This window comes from Babylonia areolata, chromosome 9 (genome assembly GCF_041734735.1).
Source record: "Babylonia areolata isolate BAREFJ2019XMU chromosome 9, ASM4173473v1, whole genome shotgun sequence".
Taxonomy (NCBI): Eukaryota; Metazoa; Mollusca; class Gastropoda; order Neogastropoda; family Buccinidae; genus Babylonia; species Babylonia areolata.
Genome location: NC_134884.1, coordinates 8177310 through 8204809, shown reverse-complemented (window position 1 = coordinate 8204809; position 27500 = coordinate 8177310). Strand labels below are relative to the sequence as shown.

The 27500-nt window shown below is 42.8% G+C and overlaps 2 protein-coding genes across 6 annotated transcripts in view; one reads left to right on the top strand and one right to left on the bottom strand.

Moving 5' to 3' along the window:
* Positions 1-21237, top strand: part of LOC143286042 (uncharacterized) — a 63689-nt gene extending 42452 nt beyond the window's left edge. For all 3 annotated transcript variants that reach the window (XM_076593570.1, XM_076593569.1, XM_076593571.1), the window contains exons 4-8: positions 2218-2364; positions 5972-6092; positions 9345-9575; positions 14961-15131; positions 16670-21237. In XM_076593570.1, the coding sequence (XP_076449685.1) occupies positions 2218-2364; positions 5972-6092; positions 9345-9575; positions 14961-15131; positions 16670-19872 (3873 nt within the window). In that variant the 3' untranslated portion in view covers positions 19873-21237. The remainder of the gene's footprint in view (positions 1-2217; positions 2365-5971; positions 6093-9344; positions 9576-14960; positions 15132-16669) is intronic.
* A 4957-nt stretch (positions 21238-26194) lies between these two features.
* The window catches only part of LOC143286041 (uncharacterized), a 34686-nt gene continuing 33380 nt past the window's right edge, over positions 26195-27500 (bottom strand). For 2 of the 3 annotated variants that reach the window (XM_076593566.1, XM_076593567.1), the window contains exon 11: positions 26195-27500. This exon is cut by the window's right edge and continues 183 nt beyond it. The gene's annotated coding sequence lies outside the window, so the exon portion shown is untranslated. The other variant, XM_076593568.1, reaches the window with a different exon arrangement.

Sequence of the window (27500 nt, the reverse complement as noted above, 5' to 3'; positions counted from 1 at the left end):
TGGTGTTGTTTGATCAGGTTGGTGTGGTACAGTTGTATGTGAATGGGGGAATTGGACATGTTTGAATTTTTTGTTTTACTTACGGTGTTGTCTATTTGGTTGGTGTGGTACAATTGTATGTGAATGGGGTAATTGGACATGTTTGAATTTTTTGTTTTACTTGTGGTGTTTTCCATTAGGTTGGGTGGTACAGTTTTATGTGAAGGGGTAATTGGACATGTTTGAAGTTTTTGGTTTACTCACGGTGTTGTCCATGGCATTAGGCTGGTGTGGTACAGTTGTATCTGAATGTGAATGAGACACGTTTGAACAGTTTGTTTTATATGTGGTGCTGTTTATAAGGTTGGTGTTAAACAGTTGTATGTCAAGGGGAACTGGATACATTTGAATGGTTTTGTATTGTTTGTAAGGTTGGTGTGATACAATCTTCGTAGGGAGGTGACTGGGCCTTGCCTACTTATGCTGATCCTCTTACACAGTGGATATGAAATCACTGTCCAGATGGCTGTAAAAGGCAATGGAGTGATGGCCTAGATGTAACGCGTCCATGTAGGAAATGAGAGAATCTGAGCGCACTGGTTCGAATCACGGCATAATCACCAGTATTTTCTTCCCCTCCACTAGACCTTGAGTGGTGGTCTGGACGCTTGTCGTTTGGATGAGACGATAAACTGAGGTACCATGTGTAGCATGCACTTAGCGCATGTAAAAAGAACCCACGGCAACAAAAGGGTTGTCCCTGGCAAAATTATGAAGAAAAAATCCACTTAAATAGAAAAGAAATAGAAAACTGCAGACAAAAAAAAAGAAGAAAAAAAGGGTGGCGCTCTCAGTGTAGCAATGCAGCCTGAATTTCACACAGAGAAATCTTATGGGAATGAAAGCAAAATGTCCAGTCTGCATCAAGGCAAGTTATTGGTTTCTATTATGTAGTACAGTTAAGTTTTACAACCTATTGGCAAAAGCTGTTAAGGTCAAGCTGTTCATATGTGTGTGTGTGAATTTGGATGAGCCTGTGAACGTGATTGTGTGTGTGTGTGTTTTGTGTGTGTACTTTTATGCATGTATTTTTGCACAAACTTGTGATATATGTGTGTACTTCTGAGTGTATGATAGTCAAAGCAAGGTGGACCACAAGTTAAAACTAAAAGAAATATAAAAAAAAAAAAAGTGTGACATGCACATGGAAGTGGAAAGGATGATTATTTTCCCCCTCCTCCTTCTTTGTTACTGTCCTGCGGTGTTATATAATGCCCGGCTTCCTGTTATCATCAGCAACTTAGAAATGGATGACTCAGTGGTCAGCAGCTTGCACTGTTTTGAAGGTGATTACAAAAGCCTGAGATGCAAGCCGTAACTGATTAGATCATAGGTCAGCTTGGCTGTTCCGTGCTTAAGTGAGAGAAAGGAGACTTTTATGAAAGGTAACTGCTTGTGAAGATCACATATGGACCAGTAGTTTTTCTTTCCCCTTTCCACTAGACTGTGGGTGGTGGTCTGGATCCCAGTAACAGCAGTGGACAGGGAGTATAACAGTGGTATTTGTATTGTAATTTTGTAATTTTGTATTGTATTGTACTGTATTGTATTGTATTGTATTGTATTCTCTTACTTTGCATTGCATTGTACTGTGTTGTAATTTGTGTTGTATTGTATTGCATTGCATTGTATCACATTGTATTGTACTATATTGTATTGTGTTGTATTGTGTTAATTTTTGTCACAACAAATTTATCTGTGTGAAATTCAGACTGCTGTCCCGTGGGAGAACGCATCAACGTAGTGCGGCGCCACCTTTGTTTATCTTTCTTCTGCTTTTTTTTTTTTTTTTTGTCTGCAAGTGTATTTGTTTTACTAAGTTTACTATCAAAACACCAAAAAGGATTTTTTTCCAAAGAATTTTGCCAGGGACAACATTTTTGTTGTCATTGGTTCTAAGTCCATGCTGCACACGAGACATCAATTTATCATCTCACCCGAAAGAGAAACACTTACAGACCATCACTCCAAGTCTAGTGGAGAGGGGGGCAGGGAGGGAAGGTAAAAGTCCTGATGCAAATACAGAAATCGAACCTGGAGACACTCACTTCCATGTTGGGCGCACTACTGCGAGGCCACCGCTATCTCATGGGGGCCTACCACATAGCAGACCCCCGTGAGAGTCCCCTGCACCACTGCTGATGAGTCACTAAGTGTGGGCCTTGGTATTTTGTGCAGGAGATGGAGGTGATGGTGCACGGCACCCCCACCCCCAGCTGGATGATCTGCAGCGCCATCCCCCTGCCCAAGGGCAGCAGCCTGGGGCCATTCTGTGGAAACATGGTCTCCTCCGACAACATCCGCGTCGGCAACCTTATTTTGGAGGTATGGGCGTGTATGGGGAAACTGGTCTTAGAGGCAGTGGCGTATGTGGAACCTTATCTTAGAGGTATGGAGTGGGTGTGGGTGTGAGAAGAACCCTATCTTAGAGGTATGGGTGTGTTGGGAACCTTATCTTAGAGGTATGGGTGTGTCAGGAATCTTATCTTAAAGGTATGGGTGTGAAAAGAACCTTAGAGGTATGGGTGTGTAATCTTGTATGGGCATGTGAATAACCATGGAGGTATGGGTTTGGGGAACCTTATCTTAGAGGTATGTGTGCAATGGAAACTGGTCTTAGAGACAATTGCTTATGTGGAACCCTATCTTAGAGGTATGTGTGCATGGGGAAACAGGTCTTAGAGGTGTGGGGAACCTCAGAGGTATAGGTTTAGGGAACCATATCTTAGAGGTATGTGTGTCTGGGGAAAGTGATCTTAGAGGTATGGCTGCATGGGGAATCTTACCTTAGAGGTATGGGTATGTGGGGAACCTTATCATAGAGGTATGTGTGCATGGGGAACCATATCTTAGAGGTATGGTTTGGTGTGAATCTTAGAGGTGTGGGTGTTTTGGGGAACCTGATCTTAGGGGTGTGGGTGTTTTGGGGAACCTGATCTTAGGGGTGTGGGTGTTTTGGGGAACCTAGGGGTGTGGGTGTTTTGGGGAACCTTATCTTACAGGTGTGGGTGTTTTGGGGAACCTTATCTTACAGGTGTGGGTGTTTGGGGAACCTTATCTTACAGGTGTGGGTGTTTGGGGAACCTTATCTTAGAGGTGTGGGTGTTTAGGGGAACCTTATCTTACAGGTGTGGGTGTTTTGGGGAACCTTATCTTACAGGTGTGGGTGTTTGGGGGAACCTTATCTTACAGGTGTGGGTGTTTGGGGGAACCTTATCCTAGAGGTGTTGGTGTTTAGGGGAGCCTTGTCTTAGAGGTATGGGTGTGCGGAGAACTTTATCTTAGAGGTGTGGGTGTTTTGGTGAAACTGATCTTAGAGGTATGGGTGTGTAGGGAGTATGGTCTTAAGAGGTATGGGTGTGTGGGGAACTTTAGAGGGACAGGTTTGAGGAACTATATCATAGAGGTATTGTGTGGTGTGAATCTTATCTTGAGGTGTGGGTGTTTGGGGGAACCTTATCTTAGAGGTGTGGGTGTTTTGGGAAACTTTATCCTAGAGGTATGGGTATGTGGAGAACTTTATCTTAGAGGTATGTGTGTACGGATTCTTCTCTTAGATTTAAGTATGTGTGTGGGGGGAGAAGAACCTTGTCTTAGAGGTATGGGTGCATGGGGAAACTGGTTCTAGAGGTATGGGTGTGTGTGCAACTTTACCTTAGAGGTATTTGGGTGTGGATAACCTTATCTTAAAGGTATGGATTTGGGGAATTTTAATTGAGGTGTGGCCAGTCTAATCTTAGGGACTTGTAAAAGGTGGGGCTGAGCTTATCTAGAGTCACCATTGTGTGGACCACCTGATCTAAGGAGAAAGGTCACTGGAGTACATCACCTCATAGCATGTAAATATTTGGGAACACAATCTTAGAGATAGGAACTTCTGGGAATGTTTCAGAGGTATTTCAACATCTTAGTGATATGGTCATGTAGAGACCATCTATACAGCGATATGGACATTTTGAAACCATTGCCTTCTGAGATGATCATGTGGGGAATATCTTTCAGGAGATAATAGTATCAGTACTGTTTCACAGAGAGAGTGAGGATTGCAAGGGAGGCGGGGGTGGGGGGGGGGAGGTCAGGTATTTTCTACACCCCCTGACTGACCTGTGAAGGATGTGCTATGGATTTCTTTTGAAACAACGGTCAGCCAAAAGATATATGTGAACATAGTAAACGTGTGTGTGTGTGTGTGTGCGTATGTGTGTTGTGAGCATGCACATGTATGCATATCTGTGTGTATGTTTGTCTACAACTCCCTTTAAATCATGTATCATGAATGTAGATTTATTGAGTCTGCATGTGCATGCACGCACCATGTGAAACAGAAAGCAAGCGAGCGTGGGTGCACGTGTGTGCATTTATCTTGTAAATGGTGTGCGAAACACCAGCAACAAGAAGCAGGGACCTTCACTTGATATCAGATTTGTTTTAGGATTGACTGTACTGTCTGGATGGCACACATTGTGCAATGTAAACAGCACAGAGTGAACACGCCAACAGAGGTGGGGGGGGGGGGGGGGGAGTGGGGGGGGGAGGGGAGAGAAGTGTGCAGCAGACTTGATAGTGGCTCCCACAGGGATCTGCTCTGATGCAGGGCCTTCTACGTGTAAACAGATCTTTGAGGAGGGAAAGGGGGGGGTGGGGAGATGGGGGGTGGGGGACAGCATGACTCAATCACAGCACTCTGTGACATGTGCCACACACACACACACAGTGATTACACGCACATAATTACACACGCACGCACACACACACAATTATAATACACGCATGTGATAATTCCACACACACACACACTCACACACACACACACACACACGTTTGCACACACATGATAATAGACCTGCTGACAACCAGCCCCCCCCGCCCCCACACCCCCTCCCTCCCACACACACACTCATATGATTATACACACACATAAGAACCATACACACATGAACACACACACACACACACACACACACTTTAATTCCCCCACATACATTTTCTTCCCTCTCTGGAATACAACTCACCAAGAACACAAACCTGTCAGTTCAAACTACTTTCTCACTCCCCAGCCTGCCTCCATCCCCATCACACACACACAAAAAGAGAGAAACAAGAGAGGCAAGGCCTTCAAGACTCACTTGTGGCAAATTAAGTCCCCTAGCATTAATTACAGAGTAATTTCCCTTTTTTTCCTATCTGCACCAAAACGTTTGCAAAATAAATAAAACTTCCATGCTTAGCAAAAGAAGTTCCTGTTTGAACAAAAAATTATATTAATGACTGCTCTTGTTGTTGTGTCAGAATATCAGATCAAAGTGCCAAGTTTAGAGAATACAAAAAATATAAATATAACAGTAAATGCAGTTTGCATATAATTAGGCTTCATTTTTTTATTTTTTTGTGCCCATCCCAGAGGTGCAATATTGTTTTAAACAAGATGACTGGAAAGAACTGAATTTTTCCTAATGTCAATGTTAAAGTTTACCACGGACACACACACACACACACACACACGCACACAGACAACCGAACACCAGGTTGAAACATAGACTCACTTTGTTTACACAAGTGAGTCAAAAAAGGTGTTTATCCAAACCAGAAAACCTATTTATTGCTGAACACACTACAGTCTGAAATTACACCTCAGAAAAAGAGAAGAGTTAGGTGAGTAGAAAATCTGAAGAGAAAGGTATTGGATTTCATTCCATAAGTACCTCTGTGTGGGTGTGTATGTGTGTGTGTGTGTGTGAGAGAGAGAGAGAGTGGGTGTGTGTGTGTGATGCAAGATGAGACGAAAATTTGTGGAAAAAGATATTGGATAGCATTTCATGTGTGTGTGTGTGTGTGTGTGTGTGTGTGTATAATCTCATCTCATACATATGTGTGTGTGTGTGTGTTTAATCATTGCATGTGTGTAATTATTGTGTGTGTGTGTGTGTTGCAGTTTCACAGCAAGACTGGCCATGTGGTGCTGGTCAACGTGGCAGGACAAAGCGGTGCCTGGCTGGCTCTCCTGAGGCCAGCGGTCAGTGAGCTGACCCGAAACGCCTTGGTCTACCTGGAAGGTGAGACAGGTGTTGCATTTTTTGAGAGTGGTGATCACGCCTCTCGTCTTGTGGTGTTGTTGGTGTCAAACTTTCCTTCTAATCACCTGCACCATGACTGCTTTAAACATGATGGCGATATCCACATTTCTTCCCCTGTGCTTTTCCGTTTACAAGACGGAAAAAGGTGTAAATTGGTTATTAACACTGTGATATTTGCTCTACATTTCTTCCCCTCCACTCTTTGATTGATTGATTGATATGGATAGTTATATAGCGCCTATCCTCGGTTGGAGACCAAGCTCTAAGCGCTTTACAAACACAGAGTCATTTACACAACAGGCTGCCTACCTGGGTAGAGCTGACTGTCGGCTGCCATTGGGCACTCATCCTTCGTTTCCTGTGTCATTCAATCAGGTTTCAGGCACGCACACCTACACACTCAGACAAACATGTAACATTTAAGAATTTATGTGTATGACTGTTTTGTTTATTTACCCCATCATGTAGGCAGCCATACTCCATTTTCGGGGGTGTGCATGCTGGGTATGTTCTTGTTTCCATAACCCACCGAATGCTGACATGGATTACAAGATCTTTAACATGCGTATTTGATCTTCTGCGTGCGTATACACACGAAGGGGGTTCAGGCACTGGCAGGTCTGCACATATCGGAAAAATCTCCACCCTTTACCCACCAGGCGCCACCAAGATTCGAACCAGGGACCCTCAGATTGAAAGTCCAACGCTTTAACCACTCGGCTATTGACTGGCCTTTTTATGTCTCTTGATAGGGGAAGAAATGTAGAGTATATATTACATTGTTATTTAAACACATTTACAATTTTCCGTCTTCATAGTGAGACTGAGTGGAAAGAACACGGGAAAAAACGTGGATATTGCCAACACAATGACTTGTGGTGTTATTGTTGTAAAACTTTCCTTTTAATTACCTGCACTGTGGTTGGTTTAAACAGAACAATAGTTGTGGTGTTATTGTTGTAAGAATTTCCTTATAATTACCTGCACCATGGTTAGTTTAAACAGGATATCTGTTGTGGTGTCGTTATTGTTTTAAGCATTTCCTTTTGTTTAACTGCAGCATGACTAGTTTAAACATTTTTTTTTTTTTTTAACATATATTTGGAACATGCTGCAATATACCACAGTTATGGACAAAAACGACTACAAAAATATTATGCAAAGTACTTTTCTGATATATGCGCCATGATTGTTGTGTTTGCTGTGAGGATTTCATTTTCTATAGCGTTTTGTTGTGTCTTATTCTTACTATTTTTGGGGTGGGTTTTTTTTTTTGCTGCTTTTGTTTCTTTTTTTTTGGAGGGGGGGTAGTAGACACAGAGCGTCTGATGTGGACAAACAGAAGATACACTCACATATCTGCATGTGCTTGCATACATTCCATCTCGCACGAACACGCACACGCACACACATGCGCGCACACACACACACACACACTTACATACAAGCATGCACACACACATACTCACACACACACACACACACACACACACACTTACATGCAAGCATGCACACACACACACACACACACACACACACACACACACACACACACACATACATACACACTTTCTAAAGGCAGCAGCATACTACAGACATTTCAGTTCATCTCTGCAAGTAAAAACTACCGATACATATGACAGTTTTTAAGATTATTTTTTTTAAGAGAGCAGCTCTCCCAGAGATGAAGGCAAATGTGTTGCAAAGATCTCTCTGGCTTTTGCGGCACGCTATCTGTTTCTATCAGGATAAAAAAAAATTCCTTTAGAAAGATAGAGCCATGATTCTGGTGAACAGCATCCTTCACAATGTGCAAAAGTGCATCTGGTGACAACGTTCACTGGAGTTGTATCTCTCTGGCAAGATACGGAGCTTCACTGATTGGGCACAGGCATACTTTGTGTGCGTTGGAAGGGTGTGATTCTTGATGCCTGGTTTATGCTGTGTTATATATATATATATATATATATATATATATATATATATATATATAAAGATAGGGAGAGAGAGAGAGAGAGAGAGAGATGATAATAGTCAGTCGTATCCGACTATGACCATCAGAACAGCAAAGGAGGCAACTGCTGTCCCAACTATCTGGGCTAGAATATGATCATAGTAGAGAGTGTTTTGCCCACATTACATCCCCACTCTCTCGGCCAAGAGGGTTTTAGGACAGTCAGCGTTGGGATGGTTTCTAAAGGCCAATTATACTATAGCATATATATATATGTGTGTGTGTGTGTGTGTGTGTGTGTGTGTGTGTGAAAAACCAAAACAGAACTACAACAAACTTACAAGCTTATCCGCTTGCATTTTGGATTGCAGCATAGATATCACAGACATGTGGAAATCCTGTTTTTGTTGTTGCTTTTAAGGTGCTTGCAGTTTTGATGTTATGTTCTAGTGGATTTTGATAAGTAGGAGTTCTGTTGTTTTTTGTTGTTGTTGTTGTTGTTTTGTTTGTTTGTTTCTTATTTGCTTCTTTTTTCATTCTGGATCAGCTTATTTTATTTGTCTTTTTTTATTTTATTGTATGGCATTCATTCTTGTTCTCTTACTGTGCTTATTTCGTGCCTAATATTGTGGTTATTGTGTGCAGGGTTTATAGTAATTTTGTATTCAAGCATTTTGTATTCTTTGTGTATTCATATTGAATGACTATGACACTGTGATTATTACATGTGTGATTATTGTACATGAGGATGATATACCAGCTTATGCATTTAAGCATTTTATGCCATGCCTGTTCATGGCATTATTGTACGCAGGGTTTACATTTATTTAGTATTTAACTCATTCTACCCCACAGCTACATGCTTGTTGCAACTCCCCTGGACCAACACTACATTGCAGTAAAAAAAACACAGTTGTCCACTAAAACAGCGAAAATCGATGGAGTATTGTTGATTTAATCGGTCAAACAAAGCGTCATATTCATGCTTCCGCAATCCAGAAAAGGTTCAGTTTGGAATGCCAACTGTACCAAGCAAGAGTGAATGAAATTAGAACAGTGTGTTGGTACGAGAATACTTGTACCTGGTCCACAGGGGATGTAATCATGGTATGAGTTAACTCGTACCTAGAGTGGAACGAGTTAAGCATTTTATGTATTCATATTGACTGACTGTAATTCTCGCGCATTGTTTGTGTAGTAGCACATACACCACCGGTGAAGTTCTCATCTTGTGATAATGAAATGTTTTGTGTTGTTGTTCTCCCCTGCGTCATCAGGAGGACGGATCTGGTGCGAGATTGTCTCCGACGTGGAGATTGGCATGGAGCTGAGGGCCACCTTTGTCTTTGACCTGGATGACCTGTCGCTGGCCGACAGAGAGCTGTCACTGGCCCCCTCCCCCCAGAACCCCCCTGACAGGGCTCCCCCCGCCGCATCCTCCCCCCCTGCTCCCCCTGCACAGCTGCCGGAGTCCTCTCCCCTTCTGCAGCAGCCCTCTGCCGGCCATGGTCAGTGTTGTCTCCCTTGTGGATTTCTTCTTGTTGAGATAGTAAAGTTTTCTGTATTCTGTTTTTCGTTTATTTATTCATAGTCTGTACATCCAAGATGATGATATTAGACTGATATCTGTATTCTGTATTTGGTGTTCTGTATTCTGTTTTCCCTTGTCTTGGCCTCTGTTGTCTGTCAAGTAAATTTTTTTCTGTATTCTGTATTTGGTATTATGTATTCTCTTGTTCCGGCCTCTGTTTGTCTGTCAGCCTGTCTGTCCTTTTGTCTGTGTCTGTTGACCTGTCCGTCTGTCTGGTCTGTCATCTTTCTACCCCACCTATCCGTCTGTGTGTTGGTCTGCCTTGTCTAGCTTTCTTATCTGTCTTATCTTTCTGTGTATTAACTAGCTCTTAACTGTCTTGACTTTCAGTTCAAGAGATTTGATTTATCTTCTATGTTATCTGTCTGTGTCAGACATGTCTGTCTATCTGTCTGTCCATATGTCTTTGTGTGTGTGTCTGTGTGTTTCTGTGCTTGCTTGTTTGTCTGTGTGTCTGTCTGTTTAAAGTAAAGTATTTTGTTCCATCTCATCCCATTCTGTTCCGTTCCATTCTGTATGGTCAAGTCAGGTCCAGTCTGTTCTGTCCAATTCAGTTCCATTTATTTTGCATTCCATTTTCTTTTTCCAACTGTATCCATAAGGACCACTCCATGTTTTTTTTTTTTGGGGGGGATGTGTTATTTTTTTCTTTTTATCCCCACTTTTTAACCTGACTGCATTAAGCAGTTTTTGCTCAATGTACATTAACCAGTTGCAAAGACAGTAGACTCTGCATTGAGCAGTTTTCGCTCAATGTTCATAAACCTATACCTGAAACAACAGCCTTTGTTTGTGAAGACACACACACACACACACACTTTCACTTACTCTTATGCGTACACAGTAATTCCCCCCACCCTCCCCCTCCTCCCACTCGATTTTTTTCCTTCCCTTGTCTAATATCACTTACAGTGAAAAGACATTAAACTAAAGAACGAACGAACACACTCAAGGAAATTTTGTGCATAGCGGGGAGATGAGACAGTTAGGGCTTAAGAAGAATGTCTGTTGTGTTGTAGTCCTCCTGTTTACATTGCAGCTATCTCTCCTCTATCTATCTTGAAAAACCTCCCCCCCAAACCACCCCTCCCTTTCCTTTGGAGGTAATTTCTCCTCTGTTATCTTGATATGGTCTCCAGTTTGAAAGTTTCCTCAAGACTTCCCCCTCCCTCTGTTATCATGATGCAGTTCAATTTAGTCCAGTTATCGCTCGAGATATCAGCTGCCCTCTGTTGATTTTGGTCAAAGTTGAGTGTACCCTCTCTCTCTCTGACAGACCATGTGATTGTCAGAGTAAGATAGGAAGTCTGTTATCAACAGATAAGGTGGTGTCCAAATTTCTCTATAAAAGTGACAGGTGGACCATACCCAGCCATAAGTGAATTTTTGTTTGTAACCACCACTGACTTCTACCACACACTGGCGGGTATCCTCCTCTTCATGAGTATGTATTTCGGGGAGATTTTTTTTGTTTGTTTATGAATGAAAGGCGAAATCAGAGGGCCCTTGACGGTTCTGCAATGAACAGAACAGTCTAGTTCCTAGGAGATTTTTTTCTTTTCTTTTTTTTTTTTCTTTTCTGTCTTTATTTTCCTCCATGTTCTCTCTCTCTCTCCTTTTTTTTTTTTTTGTCTGTTCTTTTCATTTGCTTTTAACCCCTCCAGTGCCCCAGGATGGAAAATTCTGTCTACATAATTGTAGGAATTTTCATATCCCAAAATCATTAAATTCTTATGAAATTCATATCAAAATTGGATAGTGTGTTCATTTTCCTTTCAAAAAAGTGTAAGTTATATATATATATATATATATATATATATATATATATATATATATATATTACCATCTGTGACCAAAATATCCCCAGGCAAATAATTGTCACTGTGCATGAAATGGACTTGGCAATATTCTTCTTGCTGTTCGCATGTTCCAACATTCTCAAAGGCATGGAACATGTAAACTCATTGGGTTTGATAGCTTTTCACACAGTTGTGAGTGTCTGATGAAGGAAATCTGAGTAAACAAGATCTCTCTCTGTCTCTCTCCTTCCTTCCCTCCCTCTCCCTTTTGGGGGATGTTTCTCAAATTTCCTAACACTGCAGGTGTTTGTATCTTGATCTGCAGGTGTTTGTTTCCTGTTTGATGCTGGGAATATATCATACTTTATCGTACATGGTTGTTTCTGGCTGTAGGAATACATGACTGTTGCAGACATTGCTACTGAAATAGCCCAGAATTTTTGGTCTTGTCTATGACTGCACGTCAACGGATCATTTCTGCTCAAAGGGCTGAAGTTGCAAAGTTCACCACTCTGTTTTCAGTGAGGACATGTCTTGACATCATTTCACATGAGTGTTAGTCAGAGTCTGATGACTAACCACGATAGCCAGACAGCAGCAGATAGCTATCAGGTGATAAAGGCTTTATCTGAGGGCGAAGCGGGTGATAATTTATCACAAGTGAAGATGTTGTCGTGTCTGGGAACTTTGCCACGTGGTCCACAGTCATAAACATCTGTTATCATCAGGCAGGTTGTTATCTTATCCAGTTAGCATTGTGAAGGCAGTCTGTTTCAGTCTCTTGTTTCACAACATTGTTCCTTAGATATACACATCTTTAAGAGACTGCACAATGTGAAGTAAAGAAAAGCTGAGCTTGGGTTCACGTGTTTGGGGGAAACTGCAAAGTGAGTGTGTAACTGGTGTTTCTCCTGGTGTCTTTCTGTTGGTGTTTCTCCTAATTTCTGTTGGTGTTTCTCCTAGTTTCTAGTTTCTCTAAGTGTTTCTCCTAGTTTCTCTTGGTGTTTTTCTGTTGGTGTTTCGCCTAGTTTCTCTTGGTGTTTCTCCTGGTGTCTTTCTGTTGGTGTTTCTCCTAATTTCTGTTGGTGTTTCTCATAGTTTCTAGTGTCTGTAAGTGTTTCTCCTAGTTTCTCGGTGTTTTTCTGTTGGTCTTTCGCCTAGTTTCTCCTGGTGTCTTTCTCTTGGTGTTTCTCCTTGCTTCTCTTGGTGTTTCTCCTGGTGTCTTTCTCTTGGTGTTTCTCCTTGCTTCTCTTGGTGTTTCTCCAAGTTTCTTTTGGTGTTTCTCGTGGTGTCTTTCTGTTGGTGTTTCTCCTTGTTTCTCTTGGTGTTTCTCCTAGTTTCTCTTGGTGTTTCTCCTGGTGTCTTTCTGTTGGTGTTTCTCCTTGTTTCTCTTGGTGTTTCTCCTGGTGTCTTTTCTGTCGGTGTTTCTCCTAGCTTCTCTTGGTGTTTCTCCTGGTGTCTTTCTCTTGGTGTTTCTCCTTGCTTCTCTTGGTGTTTCTCCAAGTTTCTTTTGGTGTTTCTCGTGGTGTCTTTCTGTTGGTGTTTCTCCTTGTTTCTCTTGGTGTTTCTCCTGGTGTCTTTCTGTTGGTGTTTCTCCTTGTTTCTCTTGGTGTTTCTCCTGGTGTCTTTCTGTTGGTGTTTCTCCTAATTTCTCTTGGTGTTTCTCATAGTTTCTCTTGGTGTTTCTCCTGGTGTCTTTCTCTTGGTGTTTCTCCTGCTTTCTCTTGGTGTTTCTCCTGGTGTCTTTCTCTTGGTGTTTCTCCTGGTGTCTTTTCTGTCGGTGTTTCTCCTAGTTTCTCTTGGTGTTTCTCCTGGAGTCTTTCTCTTGGTGTTTCTCCTAGTTTCTCTTGGTGTTTCTCCTAGTTTCTCTTTGTGTTTCTCCTGGTGTTTCTCTGAGTTTGTCTTGGTGTTTCTCCTGGTATTTCTCCTAGTTTCTCTTGTTTTTCTGTGGGTGTTTCTCTTGGTGTTTCTCCTGGTGTCTTTCTGTTGGTGTTTCTCCTCGTTTCTCTTGGTGTTTCTCCTGGAGTCTTTTTGTTGGTGTTTCTCCTAGTTTCTCTTTGTGTTTCTCCTGGTGTTTCTCTCAGTTTGTCTTGGTGTTTCTCCTGGTATTTCTCCTAGTTTCTCTTGTTTTTCTGTAGGTGTTTCTCTTGGTGTTTCTCTTGGTGCTTCTCCTGGTGTTTCTCCTGTTTTCTGTTGGTGTTTCTCCTAGTTTCTCTTGATGTTTCTCCTGCTTTCTGTTTGTGTTTCTCCTAGTTTCTCTTGGTATTTCTCCTAGTTTCTCTTGGTGTTATTCCTGATGTCTTTCTGTTGGTGTTTCTCCTGGTGTCTTTCTGTTGGTGTTTCTCCTGGTGTTGACTCTTTCTCTTGGTGTTTCTCCTGGTGTCTTTCTGTTGGTGTTTCTCCTGGTGTCTTTCTCTTGGTGTTTCTATTGGTGTTTTTCTGTTGGTGTTTCTCCTGCTTTCTCGGTGTTTCTATTAGTGTCTTTCTCTTGGTGTTTCTCCTAGTTTCTGTTGGTGTTTCTCCTGGTGTCTTTCTGTTGGTGTTTATCCTGGTGTCTTTCTGTTGGTGTTTCTCCTGGTGTTTTTCTGTTGGTGTTTCTCCTGCTTTCTCTTGGTGTTTCTCTTGGTATTTTTCTGGTTTCTCTTGGTGTTTCTCCTGGTGTTTTTCTGTTGGTGTTTCTCCTGCTTTCTCTTGGTGTTTTTCTTGGTATTTTTCTGGTTTCTCTTGGTGTTTCTCCTGGTGTATTTCTGTTGGTGTTTCTCCTGATTTCTCTTGGTATTTCTCTTAGTTTCATTCTGTTGGGAAGGTGTGTACAAAAACCGAATTGAAACATCCTTATGTGCATCTTTTAACACATTACTGGTTGAGCGCTCAGTGGGTTTAATCCAAAGCCTAGTCTTAAAATGTGTCCTTGCTGTGTATGGTTTCTTTTTGCTTTTAGGCATGCACATGGATCAGTTAAGAAAACAAGAGGTTGGTTTGATGACCTGGTTTGTCTTTGATATTCAAGGTTGGAGATTTTAGGTCATAGTTTGAGGATATTCCACTTTCCTCTCAACTCACCCCATCCCTGCTCATCCATTCTGTGACCTCTTCATGTCTGTTCCCATGTTGTTGTTGTTGTTTATCATTTGTTTTAATAAGAACAAGGCGGTGTGGCAGAATCGCTTACCCATTAGACTTCTGATCCTGTGTTCAGGGTTTTAGGCCCTGTTTTTGGCATGATTTTTACATCCTTGGGAAAGGCATTTTACTCTGATTTTCCACACTCCACTCAGTTGTGAACAGGTTTCTGACTTGGGTTAGGAGAAGGTTAAAAGTGTGGAAGGAGAGAATTGCCCCCCGCCTTCCTATGCCAAGCCCTAGACACAGCTGGGTATGAATTCACTCCCCTGATGGCTGAAAAAGACTATGGGAGCTTTAACCTTTGATAAAAAAAACAAAAAGAAAACCCAAAGAAAACCAAGGCCTCTCACCATCACATGGTCACTTGCTGTCCACAGCTGCCCTGATCTACGGCTGTCCGTTCTGCAGCGTGAGGTTCAGCAGTCCCCGCACCCTGCAGGGTCACCTGAGCTACTACTGCTCCAAGAAGAAGGCTGAGAACATCATCAGCCCCCGACCCCGGTCCCGCCGTGGCTCTGACTGTCAAGGGTCCAGCAGCCTTCCCCCAGGTCAGTGCGGGCTGCTCTGGGCCTTTGATGGTTTTTATAGTTCCTTTGGGTGCGATGAAGCGTAGCTAATTGTCTGCATTCTTCCTCCTCCTACACACACCACTTTGCCCTCTGCTGAAGTCATCATATAGTGTGTATGTGTGTGTGTCTGTGGGTGGATGTGTGTACATGCGCAGGTGTGTGTGTGTGTGTGTGCATGTGCATGTGTTGTAGGGTATTTTTGTCATGTGTTTGTGTGTGTGTGTTCATACCTGCAATTTGTAGCATTGTCATGGTGTAAAGACACACATATATGTGATGTTTTGTCATGTGCAGAGGATTGTTATTACGTATGTGTTGTTTCATGTAAGGCACTTAGAACCCATTAGATTGGGAGATTGCACTATATAAGTACTATCTATTATCTGTCATTATTCCCCCTCCACCCCCCCCCCCCCTTTTTTTTTTATTCAGTCATTTCAGTCCCACACTCAAAAAGTATTTTCTGCCCTTTCAGTAGACCTTGATTGGTAGTCTTGAGGCTAGTCATTTGGATGAGGTGATAAATGGAAGTCCTTGGTGAAGCATGTACTCAGCGCATGTAAAAAGAACCCAGGGCAACACAAGGGTTGTCCCTGGCAAAGTTATGCAGAAAAATCCACTTTGATAGGAAAGCAAGTACACTTGCAGGCAGACAGAAAAATGAAAGAGAATTGGGAAGATGGTGCACTTGAGCTCTCTCCATGTGGAGAGCAGCCCAAACTTGTGGAATATATTTGGATGGTGGCTTAAGGTGCTGGATTTTTTTTTTTTTTTCCATGTTTTATGATGTATTAGCACAAATGTTACATGATGTCAACAATAACCACAAATAGACTGGACACATGGCTCTCAGTACACACTATACACAATACTACTACTACTTACTACGATTACTACTACTACTACTACTACTACTACTTCTGCACACATATCTCTGTGTGTGCATAATTGCTAGCTCTTAAATCCGCTTTGTATTTTTGTATGCAGAATATCAAATTGGCAATTTGAATATCTTTAACCCATGTTAGCATTCATTGGATTATGGAAACATGAACATATCCTGCATACAGACCACTGGAAATGGAGTATGGCTGCTTAGTAAATGGCAGGGTAACAGTGACGATACATTAAAATCTCACCCATAGATGTGAGTGAATATAGAAGTTGTTGCCCAGAATGCAGATTTCAGTGTTCATTATCTTATCTAAGAGCTATACATTACAATCTGTCAAAGGAAAATGTACACATTTTGTTCATTATCTTATCTAAGAGCTATACACTACAATCTGTCAAAGGAAAATGTACACATTTTTTGTTTTTTCATAGGAATGTTTTCACAGCTTGAGTCCTTCAACTAAGACAGATCTTATGTAAGATCAAGATCACAAGGGTGAATTCATAACAGCCTCGTTGAGACAAATTTTCATACATGGGCATGTGCAGTTAGTTTTTGTTGTGGTGCTTTTAATTTGTGTCTGCATTTGGAATGACTAAACGGTGCACTCTCTCTCTTCCAGACATGGTACGCATCAAACAAGAAGTGGACACCGACGCCTCCAAGGATGCACACACGTCTCCCCAGCCAGACGTCACCACAGCAACGGGCAGCAGTGGCACCAAGCGGCCAGCCCCCCTGTCGGACAGCAACAACAGTTCCGGAGGGGATCTGTCCCCCCCTCCAGCCAAAGCGGCCTGCCTGGACAGCCCCTCCACCTTCCAATGCCCCCTCTGCTCCTACTGCGCCGACAAGCCCGCCAGTCTGAACCGCCACATGCGCATCCACAACCGGCAGCCTGAGCCGGGCGTCAAGGTCAAGCCAGGTGGAGAGGGCAAAGGTGCAGGAGCCCCCGGCCCCACGGCCGCCCCCCCCAACAGCGCCACCTACTGCAAGGAGTGCAACATCCAGTTCTCCAGCCTGAGCACCTTCCAGTGCCACAAGATGCACTACTGCTCCCAGCGCAACATGGGTCGGGCGGCGGCGTTGGAGCGGAAGCAGGAGAGCCCCCAGTTCGACATGTCCGGGGTCCCCACGCTGGGCCTGGCGGGCAACATGTCCGTGGCATCACTACAGCTGGCCACCCTGGGTCAGAATGGGCTGCTCTTCCCTCAAGGCGCCGGTCTGACCGGAGAGGGGGGCGTGCTGCCGGCCGGGGCCACCCTCATGCCTGGGGGCCAGCCGGCCGTCATTGTGGCCGCCCCCGTCATGACCCCGTCGGGGGTCACCAACATGGCCATCCCCCTGTCCACGGTGCTGCAGTCCATTCACGTCGCTGCCGCTGCTGCAGCTGTCAGCACGTCTGTGTCGCCGGCGTCTGTGTCTGTGTCGTCCCCACAGAAGTCCTCCCCGAAGCCTGTGGACGCTTCGCCCAGGTCCGGGCCTGAAGAGGCCCACCAGAGCAAGTCCCCAAAACGGTCGTACTCCAGCAGTGACGCCGAGAACTCTGTCAAAGAGCTGCCCTTGGACCTGAGCACCAAGAAGTCTGACACCGAGGAGTCCGGCTCTCCAGAGAAGCAGATCAAACGGGAGAAAGAGGAAGCCAGGTCTCCGGTCTCTGCTGCTCCCTCTGCGGCGGGTTCCAGTCCCGGGGCAGGCAGGTCCAGCAGTGCAGAGGATGCCAGCCTCCCTGGTGGGTCCGGCACGCCCAGGGTTCCCTCAGTTCCTACCTCTGTGGCCGGCCTGCCCCCTCACCTTCTGGCCTCCTCCCTCCTCCCCCCCTTCCTCCCCCTGCACAACATGGCGTTGCCTGTCAAGCCCCCGCCCCACATGTTTGCAGGGATCCCTCCTGGAAGCAACAAATGCACTGATTGTAACATCATCTTTTACAAGCATGAAAACTATTTGATACACAAGCAGCACTACTGCTCAGGAAAGAAGCTCCGACCACCACCTGCAGCCAGTTCCTCAGTGTCAGCACGGAGCAGCGTTGAAACCGGTGCCATCAAAGCGGAGCCCTCCGCCACCGTGACCTCCACCTCAGAACCGGGAACGAGCCAGTCCCCACGGAGTGCCACCTCTCCTGGCAAAGACGCTGAACCATCACCTGGCGTCCCACCCCACTACCTGCCCTCAGCCATCAAACCACCGGTGCCCAGCCAGGCCGCCGAAGACATCTACTACAAGTTCTTCTGCGTTCCGTGCAAGATCAAGTTCAGCTCAGCCAGCAACCTGAAGGCGCACAAGGAGTACTACTGCCCCCACGGGAAGAACAGCGAGCACTCCATCATTGCTCAGAGGCCCAGTGGGGAAATCATCAGCACTGGGGGCGGCAGCAGCGACCACCAGTCTCCAGGCAGCAACGGCTCCTCCCCCAGTCCCGGCCAGTACTGCTGCACCCAGTGTCGGTCCACCTTCACCTCGTCGCGCCTCCTCAAACTCCACCTGTGCAGTGCCGAGGTGGCGCAGGCCTCCCTGCTCAAGTGCTCCCACTGCGATTACGTCACCCACACGGAGAAACGCCTGGCCGAGCACATGAAGGTCCACAACCCAACGAGCGCCTACCGCTGCACGCTGTGCGGCTACCGCGGCAACACGGTGCGGGGCATGCGGATGCACGGCAAGACGCACACAGACAACGGGGAGGACTTCAACGACGGCCACATGATCGAGTTCCAGGAGCCCCCTCTGGTGCCTATCCAAACCAACAGCGACGTGAGGGGAGTGCAGGGCCCCTTCAGCGTGGAGGCTGAGCTCCTGCGGCTGAAGAACGAGCCCTACAAGCGTAGGCGGTCCCGGAAGGCCTATGAGAAGGTGGACATCCTGGTGCCTCTGGATGACCCTCAGTCCTGCCACCTGTGCGGGGAGTGTTTCGCGGACCCTAGGTCTTTGGTCGCACATTTGCGCATCCATGAGATGTCCACCCGGTACATGCAGGAAGTTATGCGGTGTAACCAGTGTGACTTTGTGAGCAAATCTCCAGAAGAGATGAGTGCTCATATGGAAATCTCTCACGGACTGATCCCTCGGGAAGAGAAGGAGAACCACCCTCAGTCAGCCAGTCCAGGCAAAAAGTCGCCCTTGGAGAAGAACAGCTTTGAGAGAGAGTCTTCCACAGAAAAGAAAAGCCCAGTGCGTATCAAAGAAGAGCCCCTGGACAGTGACACTGAGAACAGAGAAACCCAACAAAGTGACGTTACTGCTGTAGAAGAGAGTGCGGATGATCGTGATCAGTCTCTGGACAGAACAACAGACGAAACACAAAATGAATCAAAATACGAGGAGATAGATGTAGAGAACAATTCCAGCCCCACACAGAGTGTCCACATCAAGACAGAAGCAGAACTTGACAGAGACGATGACAGTTACAACGACCCTCCCCTGCCCATCACCTTTGCCACGCCCCCATCGGCCCCCTCGCAGCCACCACCCTCCTCTGACTCCCCAGCCTCCAGACCGCCCTCACACAGTCCCACCCCCAACCACCACAGTCCTCCTCCCCCAGCCTCTCCCCCCTCCATTGTTTCCGTCAAGGTGGAGCCAGACCTCACCCCCCCACCCCTGCCCGCCTCGCCACCCCCGCCGCCACGCCCCATCTTCCCACGCTTCTTTGTGGCCGCTCAGGACAGGAACGGACGGCAGGGGAGTAGGTCTGGGGAGAACTCTGTCCCCGTGCCGTACTGCAAAAACTGTGACATCAGCTTTACCTACCACTCTACCTTCATAGCTCACAAGAAGTACTACTGCACAGAGAGGGCCGGGCTGCCTTCCTCGGCCACGGCTTGAAAACATTGTGCGGAGGAGGAGCGGTTTGACAAAAGAATGAAAGCTTTATCTGTCTTGTTACCATGGATTGTGCACATAGGCAGGAGGCGCTGTGGTGAGGCATTAGACTTCTGATCCAATGTTCACCAGTGATCAAGGTTTGAGGCACCATTTCAGTGTGCTGTTGTATCCTTGGGGGAAAAGCAATTTACTACAGTTTAACTCTCCACCCGGGTGTGATTGGGTACCTGACTTTGGGGTGGGGAAGGTTAAAACAGCGTAATGAGAAGATTGGGCCCGGTCTTCCACTGCCAAACCCAGGATTATGAATTCACTGCCTGGCTGTAAAACACTATGGGATCTTTAACCTTTTTTTTTTTTTTTTTTTTTTTTGTACGTGAGGCAGTAATCTTGATGTGAGGAAGGTGGGGAGCAGTCGTCACCTGGAGTTCTGAGGTGGACAGTGAGTGCCCTGGCCATGTTATTTTATCAACTAATCGTTTTTTGTTGTTGTTTTTTTGTATCTTTTCCCTGCCCCATCATCAGCACTTTTTCAGTGGAACATTGTACGCTGACTGAGGATGTTTTGCCGAGTTCTCTTGTCTTAAACTGTTTCTTTTGCTGCAGTCATGGGCAGAGGTGTTTAGTTGTGACATAAGGTAATGCAATACGATACAATACAATACAATACAATACAATACAATACAGTGTGCTGTTGGTGGTGTGTTCACCAAAGAAGTAACTGTCAAAACTTTGGCCTCTGATGAACAGGCTTTGGCTTCCCTCTGCTTAGAAATTTTGAAAGACACCAATGACTTCTATTTTGTTTTTGTCTTAGGTGGGGGTTTTTTTTTTCTAAGAGGTTTAAAACAAAGGATTTATACATTGTATTTAAGTTTTGGCTTGTCTCCAGAATGACAGTCTGAATATTTCTGTTTTTGTTGAACATATGTGTAGCTATATTGTGAGTTAAAAAAAGAAGAAATACTGTAAGTGTAAGGTTACAGAAAAGAAAAGGAAAAGAGAACCACTATGAAATAACTTTTGTGACTGACACAGCATACAGTCAGTAGCTATCCTTCCTCTCTACCCCCTCTCTTGTTTTTTTTCTTTTTTGTTTTGTTCTGAAATCCTTCCTCTTTTAGCTCTGTGTGGTTGACATAATGATAAATCCAGCTGGTGAGTCAAAATTAATATGATATATATATATATATTTGCGCATGAGAGCATGCCCAGGCAATAATAAACTCATAAGCCAAGCACTGGCGAGAAAAGGAGCACTTGAAGAAATCTGAACACAGGGAAAGGAGGGTTAGAAGTAACAGGAGGCGGGAGGGACTGGAAATAATGAGACAGAGAACTTGTGCCATATATATTTTTTTAAAATTAGAGCTGTATAAATTTCATGAGTAAAGTGAAGATGTACAGAGTAATCCCAAACAAAACAAAACAAGAAAGAAAGAAGAAAGAAAATTTTGAATTCCCCCATTCCGTTTGCTAACAGTCACCGTCAGAATCCAAGTCCCTTCTGTTGCCAAAGATATGAATTGGTTTTGAATGGTACTGTGTGGACTTGTAATGCAAATTATAGTTTTGTGGATATTGGTTGTAGTATACTGTATTCTAGAAAAAGATTATAGTATATTATATGTACAGTATATAATAGAACTCCCCCCCCCCACCCCCTCCACAATGTTTCACTGAATCTGTTGAAGATTTGATTATAAAGACAAATCAAAACAAAACAATCTACCTTTGCATGTAGTATTTGCAGTGTTTAATTCACTGACTAAAAAATTTTTTAAAAAAGAAAAGAAAAAAAAAGGATGCAGCAGACAGTGTATGATATTAGACAAGGGTGTTGCATGGAAGAGTATTTGTTCTCAGATGGTAGTGTTCGAAGTGTGTGTAAGCAAGAGACAGGAAGCTGTCCCACTGTACACAGTTTCTGCATTTTATTTTTCAGCCATTCAGTGTATGATTTAATATGGTGCTAATTGTTTTGTTTGTTGCAGTGTGATTGTAATGTTTGTCTTAAATTTCTTAGTTTAAAAAAAAAAATCAGTCTTTTACAGTGAACTTACAGGTTGACAGATGTTCATGGTCTGATTTGTTAGTGTTCTTGTTATGTTACATAAAAGATTTGACAAACAAAAACAAAAAAATCAGTGCATTGACTTTCCTGAACCTGTTAACACTGAATCCAGAACCACCGTTTTTTGTTTTGTTTTGTTTTTGTATCATGTGAAAGTGATCTATATCAATATATGTCAGACAAGTAGTTCTCATTATTTATCCAAGAAATGCCCCCCATTATTCATGAATTATGTGAAAGTGATTTCTGTGTCAGATGTGTGGTTCTCATTATTCATAATGGAAATCCTCACCTTTGTTTTTTCCTTCTTTTGTTTTTCTCAGTTTGTGAAGTTTTGTTTACAAAGCAAACCAGGATCACACAATGGACATTCCACAGAACTTCAAAACCCAGCCATTGTGATTTGACAAGTGTAAATAATGATGAATGTTACTTAACTTTCCCTATCACTGCCATATAATGTGTGTTGTTTAACCTGTGTCTGTATGTAAATATCGTGGACTTTTGATGGCTGTAACTGAATGCATAATGCTGGTAAGAGTGTTTTTTTTCTTCTTAATTTTTTATTTTTTTTTTTTTTAATGAAGATGATAACTATGAAGTTAAACATTGGTTATCAATCATGCAGTTTTTAACATTTGTTTTGTGATTTCATGTTGAATGTTTGCACGTCTGTTACCTCAGCTGTCTAAGGAATCGAGGGAATTTCCTTCAGCAACTGACACATAGAGCAAGGAGTGGTCTTTTTTTTTGTCTTTTTTTTTTTCTATAAAAGAAACGAAAACATGTGTGAAGTAATTTTCAGTCTGCTGAATATGTCTGATTATGAAGTTTGCTCTCTGGTCTGTGACAAGATTGTTTTTTTTGTCTGTGTAATACCTGTACTAGTCAACATGGCGCTGTAAAGTTTATTTATTTCAGTTGCGCCACTTGGACTTGTGTCCGTACACGGTTATTGTCATTGAAGTATGTGTGTACATTTGTGTATCAGAGAGAGTACAGGTCTGAGACCTCATTTTGTGCAAACTGATCCTCACAATACAGTATCTTTCATAGAGTAGTGTAACAGTAAGCAATGTAAAGTGTATGCATTATCAAAGGTATAAGTTATTTCCTAAAATTACATTATTTATTTGTTATTTTCTTTGTATCAAGAGAAGTATACCATGAGTACCCTTTCAGCAAACCGTGCATGTTATTATCTGTAGCCTGTATTATCAGTATTAATCTCTTCTATCCTTAATTACCAGTATTTACTTTGTATTATACGTTTCGAAAAACAAAGCAATTGCCTTATATGTCGGCATACTGACAATGGAAGAAACATGCACACACCTAACCATTAACATATACTGTTAGAAAAAATACACTGATACAGTGATAGACAGAGATAAGACTACCGTAAAGATGGATTTTTTTAAATGTGCGCTTTGTCCATTTATGTATATGAATGCCCATGAATGAATGTCCATGTGTACATGATCAGTGAATGGATTGTGTGTGTGTGTGTGTGGTGTGTGTGTTTGTGTGAATTTATTAATTCATGTTCCTTTCCATTTTTATAAATCATTTGAAGAGGATTAGATCTAAAACAAATCTACTTGAGGAGTAGTTCACTATTATGATTACTATATGAATGAGTGTAAGCACACATGTATACAATGTCTCATTTTGGATTTGGACAACAGTTTGTGTAAAATGTTCCACATTCTCCCTTCTTCCCTTCCACTAACAAGGAAGTTATGTTGTTTGTACATGCATGCATGCTGGTTTGTGTGAGTACATCTGTGTACACTTGAATGTGTGTTTGTGCAAATGGCACATGTGTGTAACTGAGTAATGCCTGATTTCTAGATTGTTCCACTAGTTTTTTTCAGCAGGCTTATTTTTCAGTGTGGCAGTGAGGTAAAGGAAGACAGATGTTGAGGAGTGGTAGAATTGGTTAAGCACTGGACTTGCTGATCCAGAGATGAGGGTTTGAGGCCCCCGTTTCAGCGTTGTATGTCCATGGGAAAGGCACGCTACTCCTTCGTCGTCTTCTTCGTTCGTGGGCTGCAACTCCCACGTTCACTCATATGAACACGAATGGGGCTTTTACATGTATGACTGTTTTTACCACGCCATGTAGGCAGCCATACTCCGTTTTCAGGAGTGTGCATGCTGGGTATGTTCTTGTTTCCATAACCCACCAAATGCTGACATGGATTACAGGATCTTTAACATGCGTATTTGACCTTCTGCTTGCGTATGAATATTAAGGGGGTTCAAGCACAAGCAGGTCTGCACATATGTTGACCTGGGAGATCGTAAAAATCTCCACCCTTTACCCACCAGGCGCCGTTACCATGATTCGAAACCTGGGACCCTCAGATTGAAAGTCCAACGCTTTAACCACTCGGCTGTTGCGCCTGTCAACACCTCACTCCAATTTTCCTCACTCCACCCAGGTGTGAATGAGTACCTGGCCGGTTGGGGAAGTTTAAAACAGCAGGAGAGGAGGACTAGGTCCCGCCTTCCCATAGCAATCCTTGGACACAGGGGATATGAATTTCCTGCCCCAATGGCCTTACGAAGGCTATGGGCACGTTATCCCTTTTAGTAGCAGTAGTACTACTACTACTTTTTTATATTATAATTATTAATTATTTATTTATTTATTTATGTACGCTTATAGCTGACTTCATCAAGTTTTTGCGCCTTATACATATTATTAGTAGTGGGGGGTTTTTCGGGGGGAGGGGGGGGGGAGGGGTTGGGTTTTTTTTTCTCAAGGCCTGACTAAGCGCGTTGGGTTACGCTGCTGGTCCGGCAGATGTGGTGTAGCGTATATGGATTTGTCCGAACGCAGTGACGCCTCCTTGAGCTACTGAAAACTGAAAAAAAACTATCCCTTTTAACCAGTTGTGGAGGGAGGAGTCAAACCTAGTGAGAATTTTGTTTGTAAACCAACACATATTTTAAAGAAAAGGAGTGTTACAGATCAAAGAACATAATGTTTCTTTTTTTGTTTGTTTTTCTTTCCATCAAGATAACATCTTAGGTCTTTAAATATGATCACGCAACATGCTGATATTGAATATAGAAACAAAACTGCTGACTGAAGAACTAAAAAAAGACTTAGTTCTCTTATCTAAATCTTTATAGAGCTGGAATTTGACTGATAAAAGCGAACAGTTTTATCCCTAGCAAAAAATATTTTGAGTAATCCATAAAGAGTAATTATTGATGTTAAAATAAATCTTGTGTTTATAATAACATCATAACTGTTGTAAATTGAATCAAGTGTTTTCTATTGTGATATGTTTGTTACATATATAATAAAGAGAAAATGTGAAATATATACTGGTGGTTTTGTGTCCATGTTTATGTGTGTGTATGTGTGTGTGTGTGTGTGTGATTTTGTGTGTAATTGTGTGTGTGTGTGTGAACATCAACAGACCAATTTCCAAAGGTGGTATTAAACTGTATAAACTGGTATAAAAACAACACACACACATACATATACATACAATCCAAAAACATATAACGTAACAAAAAACAAACACCACTCCATCTGTCCTAATAAGCAGAAAACAAAACAAAAAGCTGAGGACTGAAAATGGAAATGCAACCAGACCTCTTTCTGCAGTAGCATTTTTTTCAACGCACACACAAAAAAAAAACCCACCCAAACCATTATAGTGACTGCAGCATTGAGTAAGAAAAAACTTTTTACCCATAAATATATATATATATATTGATATATCGTCGTTATCGATATATATATATATATATATATATATATTACTCATCAACTATTCTTGTGGTCACTGACATCACTTTTCGTAACAATTATGTCAGGGTAACTGGTAATTTCATACAAGACGACAAATGGAAATACCGATATCTTTATGGAGGTGCAGTCTGTATTCATACTTCACACACACACACACACACACACACACACAATTACATCTTCACACATGTTCATTCAACATTCATGTAGAAAAGAAAAAAAAATCTGTAATTATTGATAAAGTTCAAAAGCGTCAACTGTCAAAAAATGTTCAAAGAGGCAAAAATAACAGTGACAGACGAACCCAGGTGTAGCCATGTATGGGGGGGAATCTAAATGAGCGGCGTGGGAGTAATGCCACTGAAGCGTTATGTGCTCCACTGATGGGGCAGGAAAAAAAAAAAATAAAAAATAACAGCAGCAATAACATCAGTAATTACATTATTTGTTTAGAAGAAAATAATGCACACACACACACACACACACACACACACACACATACACACAAAATATTAAAAAATATTTTAATCCTGTGAACCATGTTGGGGCATGGAGGTTAGACACTGGCAATAAATGCATTGCTTTACTTATATAAAACATTGTAAGTCAACCAAGCAAGTGCACACACACACACGCACACACACATACACACATGTACACACAGAGCCAAAAGCTCACCGAACTGTTAGCAATGAAGAAAACACACAACGAAACTGAGAACATTTTGTAACAACAACATCAACTGAGGAATATTACTGTAAAGCTGCAACCACCCTATTTGGATACACACACTAGTTCATTTATTCACTGAATATACATATCAAGTTCATTCATATCTGCACAAAATTCTTGCTCTCAGTCTCTTATTAATGATATTAACCTCATCCATAAGGGCCTGCAAAATTCTTTCTCTCTGTCTCAGTTAAGCTGACACCTGCATTTCATCCCTTTATTCTTCCCCAAGTTTCACAGGTACACCTTCCAGGTCCCAACACACACAAATGCACAAACATTACACACATGTAAACCCATCAACCCACCCTTCCATGCAAGACACTGTACACTTTCCAACACAAACAAATGCTGAAAGATACACAAAACATATTACAATATGAACAGATGCTAAAAAATATACTAACTAGCACACACACACACATGAGCACACACACAAACACACACACACACACATACACACAACCACACTTACAAAATCTTTCACCCATGTGCATGGATTTGTATACATTACTAAGCAAAAAAAAAAAATAATAACAAGCACAGAAACATATACACATACATGTATGTACAAAACATGAGTTCCACAACTTCACACACACACACACACACAAATACACACACACTACCACACCTACAAATACACACAAACACACACACACACACACACATCGCTTTTCCACAACACAACACACACAAACATTCCACAGACAGACATGTGACACACACTACGCCTACAAATCACATCAAATCATATCTTATTTCTTCCAGTCCAGACGACTACAAAATGGGCCATTTGATTTATGCTTACAAACACACAAACACAACACAGCACACACAAACATAACACACACACACACACACACACACACAAACACACACACTATGCCTACAAACACTTACATCCACAAACATAAGACACACTCAAAACACACACACACTATGCCTAAAAACACACCCACCCACACACACACACTATGCCCACGAACACACACACACATATACCCATGCAACACAACACACATCCACACACACAACACACACACA